Below are 19217 nucleotides of genomic sequence, written 5' to 3' on the forward strand. Positions count from 1 at the left end.
AAACCTCGAACATTCTGCGCATCCAGCGCACCCCGCGCATCTTGCGGCCTCGGGAGGGGCCGGCACTTCTGTCAAGCCAGCTCCTAGGGCCCCGCCCGCCCCCGGCTTGGCCCTCCCTGCCCCGCCCCGGCCAGGGCTCGGGCGGGCGCCCCCTGCGGCGCTGCCCCGCCCCCGCCGTCCCGCGCCGCCTCGGGCCCGGGCCCGCCGCCCGGCCGCCGGCCCACCTGGCGCAGCGCCGCCCTCGGAGCCCGCACACCCGGAGCCCGCACACCCGCGAACACCCGCGCTCCCCGCGCACCCCGAGGCCCCAGAAGGGCCCAGCGCCGCCACTCGCCAGCTCCCAGGGCTCCGGCCCGCCCGGTGCCCGCGCTCTCCCGCCTGGCCATGGCCCCGCTCGTGTACTTCTTATTCCTCCACTGCCTGAAGCAGGCGCTGGGCAGCTATCCGATCTGGTGGTGAGTGAGCCTTCCTCGCGTTCGCCGCAGTGCGTCTTTAGCTGCCGTCCCCTCGGGCAGGGACCGCGGTGGCCTGGAGCCCACGCCCTACCCCTGCGACTCCGCGGGCCGGGGGCTGGTTGTTCCCTTGGCCGCCACCTTCAACTGGTTCAGGCCGCGGCTGGGATGCGGGTGGCAGAGCTTCCGGGGACATTGATCCCCCAACCCGGAGGGGCCCCGGCGCCAGACGGGACGAACAGTGGGCTGGGGAGAGGCTGGAAGAGGGTCCACGCAGATGTCACGAACGTCTAGGCAGCTTGAGTCCGAGGGAAGCCCGGAGGGTGAGCGGGGAAACAGAGATTCGCCAGATTTTCCTTAAGGACCGTGCTTTACACACACACACACACACACACACACACACACACACCTTAAAAGAAAGTCGTTGAGACAAGACCGAACAGCTCGGGGCAGCACAGTTACGTAAAGACAGCCGTGGGGACCGGCCGGGAGCGGCGGGCACTGTGGGGCCAGCGCCAGGCCCTCCGAGCCTCCGCCGCTGTCCCGGCGAGGGTGTCCCCGAGGGGCCCTCTCTGCGAACCCTCTGCCCGGACCTCGATGGCAGTGAGGAACTGCCGAGAGGTACGGAGGGAGAGCGCATCGAGTCTGAGGTTTCCTGAGTGAGAGGCCGGGGAACCCACCCCTGAGAAGTTTGGGGCGCTTTCTCCTCTGCCCCAGACAAGGCGCATTCCTGTAAGACCCTCCTAAATCTGGCAATGGAAGCGCAGACAAACTGAGGGAGGGATCCCGAAGGTCGACTGTACATATTGGGGGAGGAGGGTCAGGGTTACTCTCCCTTGTGGCACCCGATTAGGCAGCTCCTCCACAGGCCACGGTCACCCCAGGCCTCCCTAGGGGAGAAGCGGGAGCCAAGGGGCTGGGCGCACAGCTGGAGAGGACCCAGAGTTGGAGAGAAGCTTCCCCACACACTTGCGCACTCTGCACCCACACTCCCAGGAGCCCTCTCCGACGGCTTGGTGGAATTATAATAATTACGCCGGGGGGGAGGGGGAGACCCAACGAGCCCAAGTACATCTAATCCGATAATAATTTTTCTCTTCGAAATGGTTCAAGAGCGGGGGCGCCCAGGGTGGGACTAGGGTCCAGGAGCAGCCAGGCGGGGCGGGGCGAGGCGGGGCGGGAGGATGGCTGGGGCGAGTCTGGGGGCCTGGAAGAGGCCCCGTAACGGCGGGGCTGCGCTTCAGGGACCCCCGCGCGCCCTGCACCCGAGTGGCACCTGCAGGCCCAGTCGCTTTCCCAGCGCGGGCTGCCGCGGGCATGCCTATGATTCGGGGACCCTGATGCTCACTACGCCAGCCACGGGGGAGCCGGGGAGCGCGTCCAGAGGGCCCCGCGGCCGCCAGCTCCCTCGCTGGCTTCTAATTAGAACCGCCGCCGCATTCCTGGGTGCAGGAGGAAGCGCCTTCGCCCCCGCGCTCCTCCCATAAAGAAGAGCCGTGTCACCAGCCTCCTGGCTGCCCCAGGCAGTGAGAGCTTTGTCCTGTTGGCCTCGGGGGACCCTGGCCTTGCCCCCCACAATACACGTGTGTCACCCTTTTCACTTGGGCTATATGTGTTCCGTCAGAACGGACCCTGACCCGCCTTCTCCAGTTGAAGGAGGGGTCCTCTCATTAGAAGCTACCACTTGGCACCTGCCCAAACAAAAGCCTAGGGCAACCTGTGGCCCCAGAAGGTAGGGGTGGCATGAAACCCCACTTTGCCTGCACACTCAGTGATTCTCCATTCCCTGAAAAGAAGTGTGTCTGGTGGACGAAACCTCAGGGCTCCTGGGGGCCCACGGATTCCCCCTCCTGTGTTCTTTCTGCCCCCAGGCCAGCTGGACACAGGAGGGACACTGTGTCCACAGGGCACACAGGCAGAACAGAGGAAGACCCATGGAAAGATGGGGGTTCACAGCAGGAACAGCCTCTGTCTTCACTATCTGCTGGAGCTCCCACAGGTGGCACCTCCCTTCTCCTGCCCACCCTCCCCTGCCAAGGGGGCCTGAGGGACCCTTCCTTTATAATTTCTCACCTTCACACCCAGCCTTCCTAATTGGCTGTTCAGTTTGAACCTCCCTCCCCAAAAGGAAACCACTGTCCCATCCCTTTTCACCCCACCCCTGCAGCTCACATATAAAAGTGAAAGGGATGGGGACTTTCTCACCTGAGAAGCCACCAGGAAACAGCCCAAATCAGGAGTAATTAGGCTTTTGAAGTTGGTGTGGCTCTTGGTGGGAGGGTGGAGGGAGAGGAGGAGTTGGTGCTACTGGAGGAATTTGAAGGGCTACAGGCCCCTCAGGACCATCTCAAAGTGTGGTAAAGCAAAACAGCCCTCAGACCAGGACCTTAAGAGTGGCAGAGACCTCTAGGAGCATGTGTTCGTGTGTGAGAGGTAGAGGTGGAGGCCTGGAGAAGGGACACAGCCATGGCACCTGACCCTGTGGCCAGTACCCCTTCACCGGGCTGCTTGCCTGTAGAATCAGTGAGGTGGAAGGCCCCTGGTACACAGGACTGGCACCAGAGTCCAGGGGGCATGGACCCTGCGGAGAGCAGCCCCAGTGGGCATGGTGTTCCCTGTTGTGCTTTGGGCACCTTCCTGCCACTTCCCCTGTCTGGGTGCTGGGATTTTGTAAATCCCCCACTCCCCACCCCCAGTAGCATGGCCAGGGCCCCAGGGCCCTCTTCAGCCTCCATCCTTGCCCTCTGAGCCAATCCCACACCCACTGCCCAGGGTTACTACACTGGCTGTACCCACATAGAGAGCCTATCTCCCTTTGCCTGTAGAGAACCCCTTCCTGCTGCTTTGCCCCTCACCAGTCCCTGCTGGACCCCAGGCTCCCCAGCACAGAGGCCATGCCCTGGGTCAGGTGTTGCCCCAACCAGCTGAGCAGGGCAGTGTGAGACTGAAACCGGACTTCTCCCACTGCTGCGCCAGCTCAGAGGCCTGAGATGTGTTCCCTGCTTCCCCTTCTCCCTGGCCTCCCCACCCTCCTCACCAGACCCTGCCCATTCACACTCCTAGGCATGCAGACACCAGCTAAGAGTGTGTGTCCAGCCCTCTTTCTCCTTCTGGCTCTGAAGGAAGGCCATTACCTGCCCCCACACCCCAGAACCTCCTCTGTGATGGACCTCCCTCCTGCTGGCCCCACAAGCTCCTGGTACACAGGATCTTCTCAGTCTGGGAGTGGGATATAGACTTCCCTCAGGGGGGCCCACTGTTCGTAGGGTGAAGGTGTGTGTTGAGTTAAGGAGCAGGTGAAGGAGAGTTCTAGAAGTGCCACCCAGGATCCTCAACCTCAGAGCATGATCGAGGAGCAGTAGCAGGAGCAGGAGGAGGGGAAAGAAGATCAGGAGGAGGGCTGAGCAAATCTCTGAGGCTTCTCAGACAGGCAGGGCCCAAGTGGACAAGACTTCCTGAGCTTACCCTGCCTCTGTGAACTGTACCCCGTGTGCCTGCCCAGGCAGCCCTGCCCCCTGCCTCTCTCCAATTCTTCCCTTTTCCTCTGCCCTGTGTGTGTGTGTGTGTCTCTCTCTCTGTGTCTCTGTCTCTGTCACTCTCTCCCTCTCTCTCCCTCTCCCTCTCCCCCCCCCCCCCGCCCATGCCACCGTGAGGCTGATGATGGCAGTAGCTAGCACATCTCTGTCCTTGTCTCTCTGTTACTTTCTGGGTCTCACTGGCTGTTGGTCTCTCTCTCTCTCTCTCTCTCTCTCTCTCTCTCTCTCTCCCTTCCCCTCTCTCTGTCTCTCTGTTTCTCTGTCTCTCTCTCTCTGCACCCCTGAAGCTGGCGATGGTGGTAGCTAGACTATAAAACTAGAAAAATCCAGATGCCAGCTGACTCCCAAGTAGTGTAGGGTCTTGGGATCCTGGAAAGAGCATTTCCCCACAGAACCACCAACAGACATCCTTTTACTGAGGGGCAATGTCAGAAATGGCCACAGGTAAAATCTATACGGTCAGAACACTGGTTCACACAACTGCCAAGTCAGATCTTCCTCATCTCAATCCTTCACAAGCCCGTGCGGTTCACTCACCCTCACATCCATCCTTCTGACTTAGCCACCCAAACATCCAGGCCTCTATCTGGGGTCTGGGTGTAGCAGCTTTTCTCAGGGTGGGCTGCCCTCCATTTTACTGGTCTCATTATCACTTTTTATGGAGTGATTTTTTGTTTTATTTGCATAAACCTGCTAGAATGCTTTGTGGCAGGAGAACAGGATGCCTACATCTGGGAGGAACAGTCTCAGGGGGGCTGGGAATCACTCAAATCACACTCTTCACAGTGGGCCCAGGGCAAGTCTCCAGCCTGCAGGATGGAAGGCAATGGGTTCTGTCTCACAGGTGTGGCCCAGGACAGTAGAGCAGGGCCTGGGTGTGCTGCCTATCCAAGCAGGTGTCAGTTATATGTAGAATGTGGTCCGCAAGTCATCTATGAAGAAATAAGAACAGAAATTGAAAGTATGTGCATGGGGATATCCCAGCAGTGCCTGCACTGCTGCAGGTTTGGGTATTTTATAGTGGGTGAGAAGATTCTAAAAGACTCCAAGTGCAAGTCGTTCTCTAGTAAGTTTGAAAAGCACCTACCTATGTGTGCCTTGAGCCCAAAGCTCCCTGTGGCAGGCAGCCCAGTGGACCGCTGCCCTTTTGCTTCTCCACCCAGCACTGCGTTTGGATTTTTTGAACCAAATGTGAGGCCTTGTATGTGCCCATGTGAAGTGTGGTTGGAGGGTTGCGAAGTGTCAGGAGCCCACAGTCCTGTGCTGGGTGTGAGAGGTGGGGGTCAGAGGCTGCAGGAAGTGGATTTTGGCTTAGAGTAGGAGAGCTCCTGGGTCTGAGAGCAATACCAGTCCTGGTGCTTGGGGAGGTGGTGGGCTGCCCTGCAGGTGTGGAAAGGGACAGCCTGCTGCAGTGTGGGTTCCTGGACATCTGAGCTCCACCACTGCCACTGACAGTCCTCCTGGTAATGTCCCTAAACTCTACCAGGTGCAATCCGCCACTTGGGTAGCGTGTTTGCTCAGCGGCTGGTGTCAGACGTGCACTGTACTGGGCGGGCCTTGCAGAGATGCCTTGGCACAAACAGCAGGGACAACCCTGCCTGGTGTACCCATGCTGGGTTGGACAAGGACCTGACCAGTCACAGGTTGTGGGGAAACAGGCCCGGCCCAGCAGCCTGTTCACTCTGTCCCTCCCAGTTCACCCTGTCCCTCCCTTTGTAGAACTGGCACAGGAATGTCCCTGCATCACCCGGTGTGGAACCCTATGATGGGACTCTTTCTTCCTCCTTTTTTGGCCATTTTCCTTCTGAAAATTCTGGTAAGATTTTGTTGAATGAACAAATAAATGAGTGAATGAACCAATGGAATCTTTCCTATAAAAAACAGAAGCTGTATGGGGTGACCTGAGCTGGGGAACATGAGGACATAGTTGAATGTTCCCACAGCCCCCCTCTGAGTTCCCTGCTCTTGGGCCGGGTGCCCATGACTCATCAGGGAGTGCTGCCTCGGTCTCCCTCCAAGCCTCCACAGGTGACACCCTGGAGGTGTTTCACGCTTTGGCGCTTCCACATTCCTTCCCAGACAAAACGTGCCGCTGCCGCCCAGGGAAGCGGGCAAATGCTTGGCCGCGGGCACGCGAGCTTCTGCCCACCTGCTGAGACTTGCTCAAAGTATGTGTCAGTAATGCCTGCTGGCCCGGTGGGCTGGGGGTGCTGGGAGGGCTATAGGCAGGGTCATACACTGGGCAGGGAAAGGGGTCCTGGGACCCCTTTCCCATTGACCCTCCCCATGAAGAAGACTCATGCTCCTGGGGAGGGGTCTTCCAAGTAGAAGAAAGAGGGGAAGCATGCTGCCTTTCCTGAGGTACTCTCGGTGGGCACAACCTGGAGGTTACTGGGGCAGGTCTGCCCCAATGGGGGAGCCCTGGTTCCTTGTGGCTCTTGGACAGCTCCTCCCAAAGAAGCAGAGTCCACCCATTAAGCTGGGTAGCCATCAACCCTCAGGGGGAGCAGCCCTCACTTAGGGCTTCAGATCACAGGACAGGAACCTCATTCCTCCCGTGGAGAGGCTCTGATCTTAGCAGATAGTGATTCCGACCAGGACAAGTGCTTTGGAGGCCTCATGCATCTTCACGGGGGACACCCCCTGCACAAACCAGGACCCCCAAGCCAGAGACCCTGCAGGGTGGGCAGCAGAGGCCCCAGGACCTCCTCACTCCACCAGGGCCTGGACAGAGCTCTGTGCCCTCAAAGGACAAGAGAAGACCCAGCTTTGCCCTCTGGGAAAGGCACCTCATGGCACAGATGTGGTAGGATGTGTGGGAAGTGGTGGCCAGCTTTGGCAGGATGAGAAGGCAGACAACAGGACTGGGGAATAGAGAGCTTCCTGGGAGAAGTGGCCTGATAACATGGGGTGGAATGTGCCCAGGGCCACAAAGGCACAAAGGACCTACCTTCCCACTTCTCACCTTGCTCTGGGAGCCTCAGATAGAATGTGGCCCCTGCCTCCTGAGAGAGAGGGGGAAACTGAGACCCAAAAGAAGAAAGGCAAAATCAATTAAACCTGAGAATAATGGCAGAGCTGGTGCCCACATCCTGCCTTCTATGCCCAGCCGAGCCCCTGCCCACAGACCCCTCAAAATCCTCATGGCCAGGATTCAAAAAAACCAAGATCCTGACCCTGATCCAGACCTACCTGGAGGGTGCACAGGGCCAGCCCCTCTAATTGGAAATCCGTGCTCTGCCCAGAGCCTCTTCTGTCCTCTGGCACCACCACAAAGTTACAGTAAAATCTACATGGTGAAGGCCATTAGCCAGACTGGATTCCAGTGGCCTGTTCCCATGCATGTCACATCAGCGCCACCTCTACTCTAAGCAAAATAGTCTGGCAAGGCGCCCAGCCCCTCAGCAACATCATCCTCAATAGCGGTGAGCAAAGGAGGAGGAAGGAAACCACCAGGGCTAGTAGCAGGTGCGGTCCATGTGGCCCTGACGCTGCTGGAACCAAGCCTACGGGCCACTTTGCATGTGGTGTGTTCTGGGCTGAAAGTGACTCCTCACCTTGGAAAAAAGTCTGTCATCTCATAGACTTAATACTGTGGGTTCTTGTCCTTTTACTCATGGTTAAAAATACTACGCAGAACTGTTAGTGTTCTGCATTGTAGGGCTTACCTTGTCTGTTAAGTGTTTTCTGAATCTCGGGGACTTTCTCAGTGATGATGCCAGCAGTGACTCAGGCCTGTGGCATGGGTGTGCTCTGTCTGATTGTTGGCCCCTCTGCAGGGAGGGTCTCTTTTGAGCTGAGATCCAGGGTAAAGGCTCAGAGCCCAGTCTGGGGGTGCATTCAGTGTGGGACCCTCTGATTTTGAGAGGCCTGTGGGACTTGGGGGTATGGTGTCCAGCTGGGCAGTTAAAAGTTATAACCTCTCTGCGGGGGTGTGGGTACTCCTGGAGTGCCATCCTGCACCTCCAGGTTGGCAGAGGGAGGGAAATGCAGGCCTCCTCACAGGTGAGTCACATGACCGGGACGGATGGAGAAAGTGTGTGAGGCGAGGGCAAGCAGCCTCTCAACCTCTCCTTGGGTGGGCAGAGCCCTCATGCTCCTGTGGTTTCCAGGCCCCCAGGATCACAATCCCAGGGGGCATCAGGGCAGGGCTGGCAGCCCCCAAGTGGTGTCAGCTGGAATGTCCTTTAGTGGCAATGACCATGAAGAAGGGGGAATGCATTGTATCCCTGAGGCAGGGCCAGGCCCTTGCTGTGATCTGGGTTAAAAGAGGAGTAAGGGATTTCAGATGCTACTACCATGCTCACATGAACTCAGCCATTTCTCCTGTGAGTGGCTCCTGAGCCAGGCCTCATCCCCATCTGGACCCCAGGGGAGACTGGAGGACTAACCTGCCACGTAGACTCCAGGCAAGAGCTCAGCCCGGGCTCCAAGGTCAATGAGGCTAGTTTCACACTGAGGCCCCTCCTGAGAACCCCTCTTATTAATGCTGGATGGAGACTCCAGTTTGTCCCCTCAGGCTGGAGAGCAAGCTGCCCTGTGGCCAGACATCATCCTTCCCACCACGTGGCTTCTGGAACAGTCACCACTGACGCCTCCTCCTCTTGTAGGTGTCTCTGAGGGGACATGTGGGCCCGGCCCCAGTGACCTGTTCACCTCTGGTTCCAGGACCACTGGGCTAGAGGGAGGCACATGGCTGTGCCAGGGAAGTGGATGGGGCCATAGAGATCCATGTCTGGCACCACTCCTGACCTAGATCAGACATATCCTCCTGGGTCAAACTGAACCCACTGTCTCAATGGTAGCATTGGATGTCTCCAGAAGTCTTGGGGTTTGGAAGCAGAAACCAGAGGGGAACCCTGGCTGCCGTGGCAGTCCAAGAGTGTGGACTTGAAGAGGCTTCAGGGTCTCTTCACCAGCAGGGAGGCTTCGCAGCCCCAGGACTGAGAGCCGGACACACCCTCAGTGACCCAGAACCAGAAACCCTTTCCCAGGCTGTGTTTCTGACCCAGCAGGTTTGAGGAACTCAAGTTTCTGGCAGGTCCTCTGGTGCACACGCTGGCAGGTCAGGGACTACCCCAGCAGGACCTCACTCTCACCCAGACGCCTGGTGTGTCAGCTAGAGAAGCCGAAGCACAGAGGGTGCCCTGGCTGCAGGCAGAGTCCACCAGTCTGGGCACAGGCAGGGGCTGCCTCAGCTGACCCCCTGACAACGCTTCCATGATGGAAATGAGATGTGCAGGTTTAGTGGTGGCTGGTGGGGTTTGTTTACTGATTTGATGTGCATCTTACTCATTGTCATGTACTGCTTGTCTGTGTCCTCCAAATTCCCGCTTTGAAGCTCTGACCTACAGTGCGAAGTGTTAGGAGGTGGAACCCCCACAGTCAGGTCAGTGTCCTTATGAGAACAAGGAGAGACCGGAGCTCGTTCTATCTGCTGCATGAGGACACAGTGAGAAGGCAGCTGTCTGCTGGCTGGTGTCTTCCTCTGAGCCACGGCCTCCCAGTTGGGAGGGTCCTGGACACTGCCTCTGCAGTTTGTGCAGGTTGAAGAAAGTCACAGAGTGGGCAGAACTGAGCCCAAGGTCACACAGGTGATGGTGAAGGGCAGGTGGGCCAGGTAAGGGGTTTATCAGTGGCTAACTGCAGGCAGAGGCCTCAGCGGTGCCAGAGCTTAAGAAGGAAGAAATAACAAGCCTCTGGGGGGGGGTGGCGGTTGGGAATTGTGGGGAGTGATGGACCTAGGGATGCAAGCTGGCAGAGGGAGCTAGCTAAAGATCTTGGCAACTGCCTGGCAAAGGCAGCACTGGCACGGACCCTCGGACTGCACATGGAAGGCCCAGTAGCCCATGAGGGTCTGTCCCTTTGGGCCTGTGAGCAGAGGCAGCTGCCAGGAGCACAATAGCCTGCGGTGAGTGACAAGTGACCAGGCTCGTGCCTCAGGCATCACCTATTCATTAGTTCATTCTCTGCCAGTGAAGGCTGGGGGGCTTGTCTGGGTTTCTTGCTCCAGATCTCATGAGGACAAAATCAAAGTGCTCCTAGCCTCACCTAGCTGGCAAATCAGGTCCTTATGGTGAGGGCACCAGCCCCACATACTTGCTGCTGTCCACCTAGTCATTCTTACCTCCTGGGGGGCACTTTCTGGTCCCCAGAGGTGGCCAGAAAGTCCCTCACAGAGCCACAACAGCTCCTTGGGACTCAGATTTTACCCCCAGGTGGAGTTTGTGCTGCCAGAACTGTGCAAGTGGGGCCCTGATTGACATCACGCCATGCACCATAGGTTCTGGCGATGAAGCAAGTTGGTCTGCAGCCTGTTGAGGTCTGGGCAGCAGGGTGGGGACTCAGGGGTGTGTCAGGGTCTGGGCTTGCTGGGCAGTGAGGTAGGGGGAGCCACGAGCTGCTCCCCCACAGCACGCAGCTGCCTGCAGATGCCCGTGGGGCAGAGGGGATGGATGACACCTGTATTTTTGCCCACTGCTGGCTGAGGTTGGGCTCGTCTTCAGTTACCAATGTGGAGGCAAACTGCCGAAGTGCAGGCAATTTCTGAGCCAGTGTCACCAGGAGAAAGCAGCTACTTTCATCTCAGATGACGGTGGGGCAGAGATCACAACATGCCCTGGTGCTCTCCACCCTGGCATCGGCCCAACAAGAAGACACACTCGTTCCTGAATCAAAGCCCTGTGCTGCAGCTGCAACTGCATGTCAGTCTGCTGCTTCCTCACAACTGTGTCTCCTCCTCTTGGTTCACAATGAGTTCCATCCTCCCATTCCATGCTGCACCCACTACCCTTCACACTCACATCTTGCACTGCAAGCACATTTGTTCAGAGGAGAGAGCCCTCCTGCACGGTGCCACCAGCCACACACAGCCAGCTTCACCAGTGTCTCCATGGGCATCCTTTCCCTGCTCCTGTCCCACTTGGTGCTGCCTCTAGTCCTTAGGAGACCTTCAGAGAGGCCAGTACATGGTGGTCCTGGGAGACTGAGCCCCTTACAGCCACTACTGCAGATGGAGGCTGTTCCCATCCAGCCCCAGCCCAGAGTTCCCCACTTCTTCCTGGAAGGGTGTAGCTGGAGGGACCCACAGACCATGGTTTCCAAGTACTGATTGAACACACAGCAGGAACACCATGTCTACCTTCTCCTTAGTTAGAGATCTGGGTCCTGGGTGTGTGCAGTATGGATGCTTTCCCAGCTTTATTGAGATGCATTGATACGTGCGTGACATTGTACAACATGATGATTTGATAAAATGCGTGTACATGTTGCAAAATGATCACCACATAAGATTAGTGAACATGTTTGAAATTTTATATGATTCTTTATTAATTTATTTATTTTTAAATATTTTGCTTATTTATTTTTAGAGAAAGGGGAAGGGAGGGAGAAAGAGAGGGAAAGAAACATCAATATGTGGTTGTTTCTCACATGCCCCCTACTGGGGACCTGGCCCACAATCCAGGCATGTGCCCTGAGTGGGAATTGAACTGGTGACCCTTTGGTTTGAAGGCTGGCACTCAATCCACTGAACCATCCAGCCAGGGCTTATATGATTTTTTAAATGACTCAATTTGTCCTTTAAGACCCAACCAACATTTGGTGGCCCAGTTAGACCCCTTGGCCCTTCCCTGCCCCTCTCCTGCTCAACATGGCCCTGCCCCTGTAAGAAGGGAACCCCCCCGCCCCTGACTTTCAGCCTTTCTCAGGAAGGGTCTGCATTGCCCAGGTCCCCTTGGCCACCTGGCTCTGGGACAGAGAAGCCTTTCTGGAAGCAAATCAAGAAATAATGGGGTAGGAGAGGGATCCAGCTAGGGCTGGTGGAGGCTGGAGCAGCTGGAGCAGCATCTGGGCTGGCAGCCACTGGCACCTTGGCCTCACTTGGGAAGGTGACGAGCCAGGGCCTGCCCAGAGGAGAGCCAGGAGGAGGCAGGTGGGAGCTGACTCAGCATCTACAGGAATGAGCTGGGGAGAGGCTGTGAACCAGAGAGACCCTCTCTGCATCTCCCAGAGTAGTGGCATGGGGTATGAAGGAAGCAGGGTGGGCCCACTCTTCCTGCCCTAGCCCTGACTTGAAGGCAGGAAGGGTGGTGGGGAAGGCCAGGGTGGTGCAGGCACTTGGTTCTCTGTGGGGCTGTGGGGCTCTAGGGTGGGCACCTCCACCCTCCTGTAGCCCCACCCACAATGCATCCTGGCCTCACATCTGGCATGGGGCCAGCACCTTGAGACTGGCAAAGAGAGAGAGATAGGGTCCTCTTCTCTGTCTGTCTGAGTCTCTAAGTCAGAAAACATGTTCAAAAGCTGTGTGAATTTTCCTCCTGGTGAGAGATGGGCCCCTGCGGGAGTCACCCCTGGAGCTACTAGAGGAGCCTGAGCCACAGGGCTCCTCCCCAACTGCTCCCGCTGGACACCCAGCCAGTGAAGGGTTCCCGGGCCTCAGCACCTGCGTCTCCCCACTCACTGGCAAGGGTGCACCCTCCGCTGGTGCTGCGGGTCCAGTGGGATGGGCATGCAGCCTAATGGATATGCCATTACAAGGATTTTGGTCTGGAGACGTCCGTGTGGAGCCCCCAGCACCTGCTCCTCGTCAGGAGTGGGGCATGAAGGTTTGGAAACAGGTGCTGACTTTGGCCTGGGGCAGGCAGAGCCATCTTCACACAGCGCCCACACAGGCTGTGCAGTTTCTGGAGCCAGGACAAGACCATCTGGTGGGTGGGTGGCGCAAAAATGGGCTGGAGCGGACTGGACAGGAAGGGGGTATGGCAAGCAGGATCAGGGTCTGGGCTTTACTCCTCATGGCTCTCCACACCCAAGTGGCCAAGAGTGATGGGGGCATGCAGGCTAGCTACGCACTTTCTCTGCCCCCTGCCCCACTGCCTCCCCTGTCCTACCCATGCCCTGTGCCAGAGCACCAGGCCAGGCCCAACTTCTCTGCTCATCCTGACATCTGTCCACTTGACCCCATGTTGTCCACCAAGAAGGCAAGCACTAGGTTGCCACAGGGTCCCTGAGAGATGGTGGAGGCAGCCCACATGGGCCCCACTCAGAGCCATGCTTATAGGGCAAGGTGCAAGAGAGCCAGGTGCAGGTTATGGGAAGCTTCCCAGAGGGGAAAGACCAAACAGTTGGGTAAGAGCAGATGGCTAGCCTTTCTGGAAACTTTGGGGTCCTGAGACTATGAAGGAGTCTCGAGAGAAACCTGGGAGAGTGAAGCCTGGCTCAGCACTAACAGGGCTCCACAAGGAGTCAACGAATGAGCCTGCCCCTCCCTGCCAACCCACTGCACGCCACAACAGAGACACAGACTGAGATGGGGGTAAGGTGAGGCCTGTGGTGTCTGGCATGAGGTCATGGCAATTTGTGGCTCATCAACACATCAAGCAGGTAACAGACAGGACAGGGAGCACTCTGGCATATCAGAGTGGGGACGTGCGAGGGACCCAAGAGGCTAAGAGTCTGGTCTGGAAGCACCAGGTCTCCCTTCAGAAGGCGAGGCACCCATGGGAAGGAAGCCTGGCTTTGGTAGGGCATCTGGCTGCAAAATGAGTGGACATTCTGAAAGAGACGGGTTTGACCCCGAGAGATGTGCAGGGTCTGGAGGGCAGGAGGGTGCCCAGGAATAGGGGAAACACACAGGCTGTTGAGGGGGTTGGACAGGAGGGCATGGGGTGAGAGGACATCACATGTGGGAGACCCTACACTCGAGACTTCCAGGGAGAAGTCACCCACTCTCCAGCTGGCTAACTAATAAGGCGGAACTGTATATGTGTTGCCTGCCGAGGGCCAAGAAGCAGGGCTCTGCAAGCAGAGAAAGTTCTCCATGCAGCAGCTGGGATGAGTGAGACAAGAGCCCTTGTAGGAGGGAGGCTGAGGTGGCAGAAGTACAGAGCCTCAGGCTGTGAGAGGAGTGAGTGGTGGCAGGGAAATCCAGATCCTAGCAGGGCTGTGCAATGAGGAAATGGTGAGCTATGGAAGGCATGGGTGCTCAGGGGCTGGAAGGCACGGGCCTCATGCCTCACAATGAGCTGGCTTGAGTGAGAAAGATGGTAGGATCTGCTTTGTGCTTCCAGAGAGCAGGTTTGTTTCTCTAATGTCTCTCATGGAAGCTAGATAGAACTAAGTTAGACTTAGAGTAGAACTTACCAAATGTCAGTATCATCATGGGAATATGCGGTTGCTGAGAGACACAGAAGCTTTCATCCCTTCTTCTCAGAGTGCTCCACCCTCAGAGGAGAGGAGGTGCTGAGTAAGAACCTCTAGTAGTTCTGGCAGAGGCATCAGTGAAGCTCCCATGTCCTCATTCTCCTCCCACCTGCAGCTCAGCTAGCAAGCTTCCAGATAGGCGAGGGTCCAGGGTCTGGGACTGGGACACCCTATACCCCGAAATCCAGAGGAAGGAGGGGGCTCCCTCAGGAGAAAGAGGACAGTGTGTGCACAGCCCATGGCCTGAGTGAGCAAAGAGTCAGCAGATCCCTGGCAACAATGCATTCAGAAGCCTTGGATGCTGGTCCCCTAGAACCATCCACACAGGGGGCCTCCTGGATCTGGGGCCTCTTCTGTGAGCCTGAAGGTCTCTGCAGCCCCTTCCCAGAGGCCCTGCAGACCCTCTGTGATATTAGCAGTTGATGGAAAAGATTATACCATCCACCCTGAGATGAAGAGATGCCGAGCTCTGCCTGCAAGTACCACCAACCACTGTGGAGGGAGACACCTCACCTCCACAGAGGAAGGACTATGCATCACGTGCCAGACTAGAGAAGCTCTCTCTCCCTCCTCCTGCCAAGAGGACCTAGTGGTTTTTGAAACCAAGGTGCAATTACTACAGTAAAATGGACATAGTTCAATCAGTTCTGACACACAAACACATGTGTAATCAACTCCCCATCAAACAGAGCAGTCTGTCACTGTGGTCTAGTGTAACTCTCTGCAGGAACAGAAATGCTCCATATCTAACCCTCCACCATGGTAGCTTTGAGCCGCATGTGGCTGGTACAGCTGAGAAACCAAGTTTTCTCTCTTTCGATGTCATTTTACTTAGTTTAAATTCAGGTACCTGTGGGGTAGTGGGGACCATTCTGCAGCCAGAGAAACATTCTCTCTGCCCCTCTCAGGCCCATCCTACTGTGTGCCTAACCACCGCCCTGGTTTCTGTCCCCACCCATGGCGTGGGCAGCTTCTGTCTCAGAGAGGTGGAGCTCAGGCACCTGCATCAGGCCTCTCTGCCGCATTGGCTCCTCTGTCTCACAGAGCTTCTCTCTGCAGAAGCTCTGTCTGTTATTCACGTGCCCGTGCTGCACATGCAGCAGCTCCTAGGTTTGTGCTCACGATCACAGCCCTGGGAGTATTCTTGAGCACATCTTCCTTGGGACACATGTTTTTATTTCTGTTGGGCTGGCACAGAGGGTGTGTGATTCTGCCACTGCTGTGCCCATCTTACCACCGCTCCTGCCCTGGACCAGCAGCGCCTCCTTGGGGCAACGAGCCTCCATCTTTCTTGATTCACTTCCCACATCTTAAGGTTTTGTGTCAAATCTCCAGTACAGTGTAGGGACAGGCCACCTCTGGAGTGCAAGCATGTCTCACCATGGAGTGCACAAAGGAAAAGGCCCCTGTGCTCCCTCCAAGGCAGCTATCCCACTCACTAGTTATCCTTGTCCTTCTCCCCAGGTCCCTAGCTGTTGGGCCCCAGTATTCGTCCCTGGGCACGCAGCCCATCCTCTGTGCCAGTATCCCGGGCCTAGTACCTAAACAGCTGCGCTTCTGCCGGAACTACGTGGAGATCATGCCCAGCGTGGCAGAGGGTGTCAGGATCAGCATCGAAGAGTGCCAGCACCAGTTCCGAGGCCGTCGGTGGAATTGCACCACCATCAACAATAGCCTGGCCATCTTTGGCCCTGTGCTGGACAAAGGTAGGCCTTCCAAATGGAAGTGGCAGCCTGTGAATGTGGCTGGCCCAAGCCAGCTGCTCTGCTCTGCCCTGGTGTCTCACTTGGCGCTGGGCATGGGAGCAGCACCTCCAACAGGAGAGCAGACCTCATGATGGCTGCATCTGGTGTGGTCCCTGACCATAGTCCCTGGCTCTGAGGGGCTCCTGGAGCTCTGGAGGGACACAGGATCATGCAGGTTCTCAGCTTCTCTTCCCAAGGCAATTGTACGGCTCCAAGAGGATGCTTCAGGCAAGTCTTAGAGAGAACTTTTTTAAAAACAGTAAGGGAGAGGATTGGGGGCAAGAGGCACATGGGGGAAGCTGCCCAGTATCCTGGAGCCAGCAGTTATTTTGGGAAGAAGAGGAAGAAGAGGAGGGCTGCATGTTGGTTAACTTTTGGTGAACAGCAAATTTTCTCAAAACATGATGGTTTAACAATAATGATGTGTTGTACATCCAACAAATCAGAGTGCAGCACACACAGGCAGGGATGGTCTATGCCCCTCAGCCATCCCTGTTCTCTCACACATCTGGCAGTCGATGCTGCTGTCAGTAGGAACAGCCACAGGTGACCTCTGCATGTGACCTGGGCTCCCTTACCACGTGGTAGGTGGGCCCCACGGGCAAGTGGGAAGTGAGGGAGGTGGAGAGAGAGAAAAAGACTCCTTTCACTTAGCAGAATGTCTTCAAGATTCATCCACACTGTAGCATGTCACAAGACTTCATTCCTTTTATGGCTGAATAATATTCCACTATATGGATATATCACATTTTACTATCTATTCATCATTGATGGATATTTGGGTTATTTCCACCTTTGGCCATTGTGAATAGTGCTGCTATGAACAATTGTGTACAACTATCTTCGAGTACTTGTTTTCAAAGCCTTTACAGTGGATGAGTAGAATTGTTTGTTCTCAAGATAATTCTATGTTTAAGTTTTTGAGGACCCACCAAACTGTCTTCCACAGCAACTGCACCATTTTATATTCCCACCAGCAAGGCATAAGCATTCCTTTTTTCCACATCCCTGACAACACTTGTTATTCTCTGCCTTTTTTTCACTTTAGTCATCTCAGTGGATACAAAATGGCATCTCATTGTGATTTTTATTTGCAATTCCCTGAAGACTAATGATACTGAGCATCTTTTACAAGATTATTAGACATCTGTATGTCTTCTTTAAAGAAATATCTGTTTTGAGTTCTTTGCCCAGTTTTAATTTGGTTGTTTGTGGTTCTTGTTCTGAGTTCTTAGAATTTTTCATAAATTCTGGACACTAAACATTCCTCAGATATGCAACTTGCAACTATTTTTCCCATTTGTAGGTTGTATTTTCATTTTTGTGACAGTATCCTTTGATGCACAAAATTTTTTAAATTTTGGTAAAGTCTAATTTATTTATTTAAATGTCATATTAAAGTAAACATTGCTTAATCTAAGGTTACAAAGATTTACACCTATGTTTTCCTCTAACAGCTTCATAGTTTTATTTCTTACATTTAATCTTTGATTTATGTTGTTAATTTTTTTATATGATATGAAGTTGGGGTCCAACCTCATTCTTTTTTATGTGAAAATGTAGCTATTCCAGCACCATCTGTTGAACAGACTTTTTTCCTCATTGAATGGTCTTAGCCTCTTGTCAAAAAATCAATTGGCAGTAGGTTGTAGGGATTTATTTCTGTACTCTCAATTCCATTCTACTGATCTATATGTCTATCCTTCTGCCAGTGGCACATGATTTTGATTGCTATAGCTTCGTAGTGTGTTTTAAAGTTGGAAAGTATAAGTCTCCAACTTTGTTTTTCTTTTACAGGATTATTCTGGTTATTTGGGGTCCCTTCTGTTCCATATGAATCTTAAAATTAGCTTTTCCATTTCTGCAAAAAATGGCTATTGAGATTTTGATGGGATTTCATTGAATCTGTAGATTACTTTGGGGAGTATGCCATCTTAACAATATTAAGTCTTCCAATTTTTAAATGTGGGGTATGTTCCATTTATTTAGGACTTCCTTAATTTCTTTCATCAATGTTTTGTAGTTGTCAGTGAACAAGTCTTGTACATCCTTGGTTAATGCATTCCTAAGTATATTACTTTATTTGATGCTATTGTAAATGGAATTGTTTTTTTTAATTTCTGTTTCAAATTGTTCTTGCTAATATATAGAACTAGCACCAATTTTTGAGTTTTGATCTTGTATCCTACAACTTTTCTTAACTTGTTCATTAGCTCTGGTAATTTTTGTGGAGTCTTTAGGATTTTCTGTATATGAGATCATGTCATCTGTGAATAGAAATAATTTTAATACTTCCTTTCCAATTTACATACCTTTTACAGTATTTCTTTTCCTGCCTAATTGCTCTGGCTAGACCTTCCAGTACTCTGTTGGATCAAGAGTAGCGAGATTGTTCACCCTTGTCTTCTTCCTCATCTCAGGGAGAGACTTTCAGTCATTCAACTTTGAGTATGTTGTTAGCTCTGGGTTTGTTATTTATGCCCTTTATCATAGGAGGAAAACTATAAGTCATTAATTATTGAGTATGAGGTGAGCTGTGGGTTTGTTGTTTATGCCCATTATTGGGTAGAGGAAATTCCTATCTATTCCTAGTATGTTGAGTGTTTTTATCATGAAAAGACGTTGGATTATATAAAAATCTTTTTCTTTTCAATTCAAATGTTTATGTGTCATCTTCATTCTATTAATGTGGTGTGTTAGTACCGGTTGATGTTTCTACATTGAACCACTATTACATTCTTAGGATAAATGCTCTTTGATCATGATGTACAATCCTTTTAATCTGCTGGATATTTTGGTTTGTTGTAAGGATTTTGTTGCGGATTTCAACATCAATATTTGTAAGGGATATTGCGTCAGTAGTTTGGTTTTGATATCACTTCATAGGATGTGTTTGGAATTCTTCCTTCCTCTTTTTTTTCTTTTTCTTCCTTTTTTTGGAAGCGTTTAAGAATGATCTGTGTGATCTATTTTAAGTGTTAGGTATAATTCTATAAGCTTTTCTTCATTGAGAAGTATTAAATTACTGATTCAACCTCTTGACTTGTTATAGATCTATTCAGATTTTCTATTTCTTCTTGAATTAGTTTTAGTAGTTTGTGTTTTTCTGGAAATTTTCTCCATTTTAGCTAGACTTTTTTTCTTTGCATGCCTCATGACTTTTGGTGAAATCTGTACTTTTGGAATAATTATAATGTGGGTAACTTTGGAAACCAGATTCTTGCTCCTCCTCAGGGTTTGTTGTATTTGCTGTGAGTTCTACTTGCTTTTTTGTTTGGTGA

At 53.6% G+C, this 19217-nt stretch overlaps 1 protein-coding gene across 1 annotated transcript in view; it reads left to right on the forward strand.

Moving 5' to 3' along the window:
• Window positions 1-220: 220 nt before the first annotated feature.
• WNT3A (Wnt family member 3A) overlaps window positions 221-19217 on the forward strand; it is a 44475-nt gene continuing 25478 nt past the window's right edge. The window contains exons 1-2 of the mRNA XM_028534571.2: window positions 221-455; window positions 15656-15897. Coding sequence (XP_028390372.1) covers window positions 385-455; window positions 15656-15897 — 313 coding nt within the window. The 5' untranslated portion in view covers window positions 221-384. The remainder of the gene's footprint in view (window positions 456-15655; window positions 15898-19217) is intronic.

Source organism: Phyllostomus discolor, chromosome 8 (genome assembly GCF_004126475.2).
Source record: "Phyllostomus discolor isolate MPI-MPIP mPhyDis1 chromosome 8, mPhyDis1.pri.v3, whole genome shotgun sequence".
In the NCBI taxonomy this organism is placed as follows: Eukaryota; Metazoa; Chordata; class Mammalia; order Chiroptera; family Phyllostomidae; genus Phyllostomus; species Phyllostomus discolor.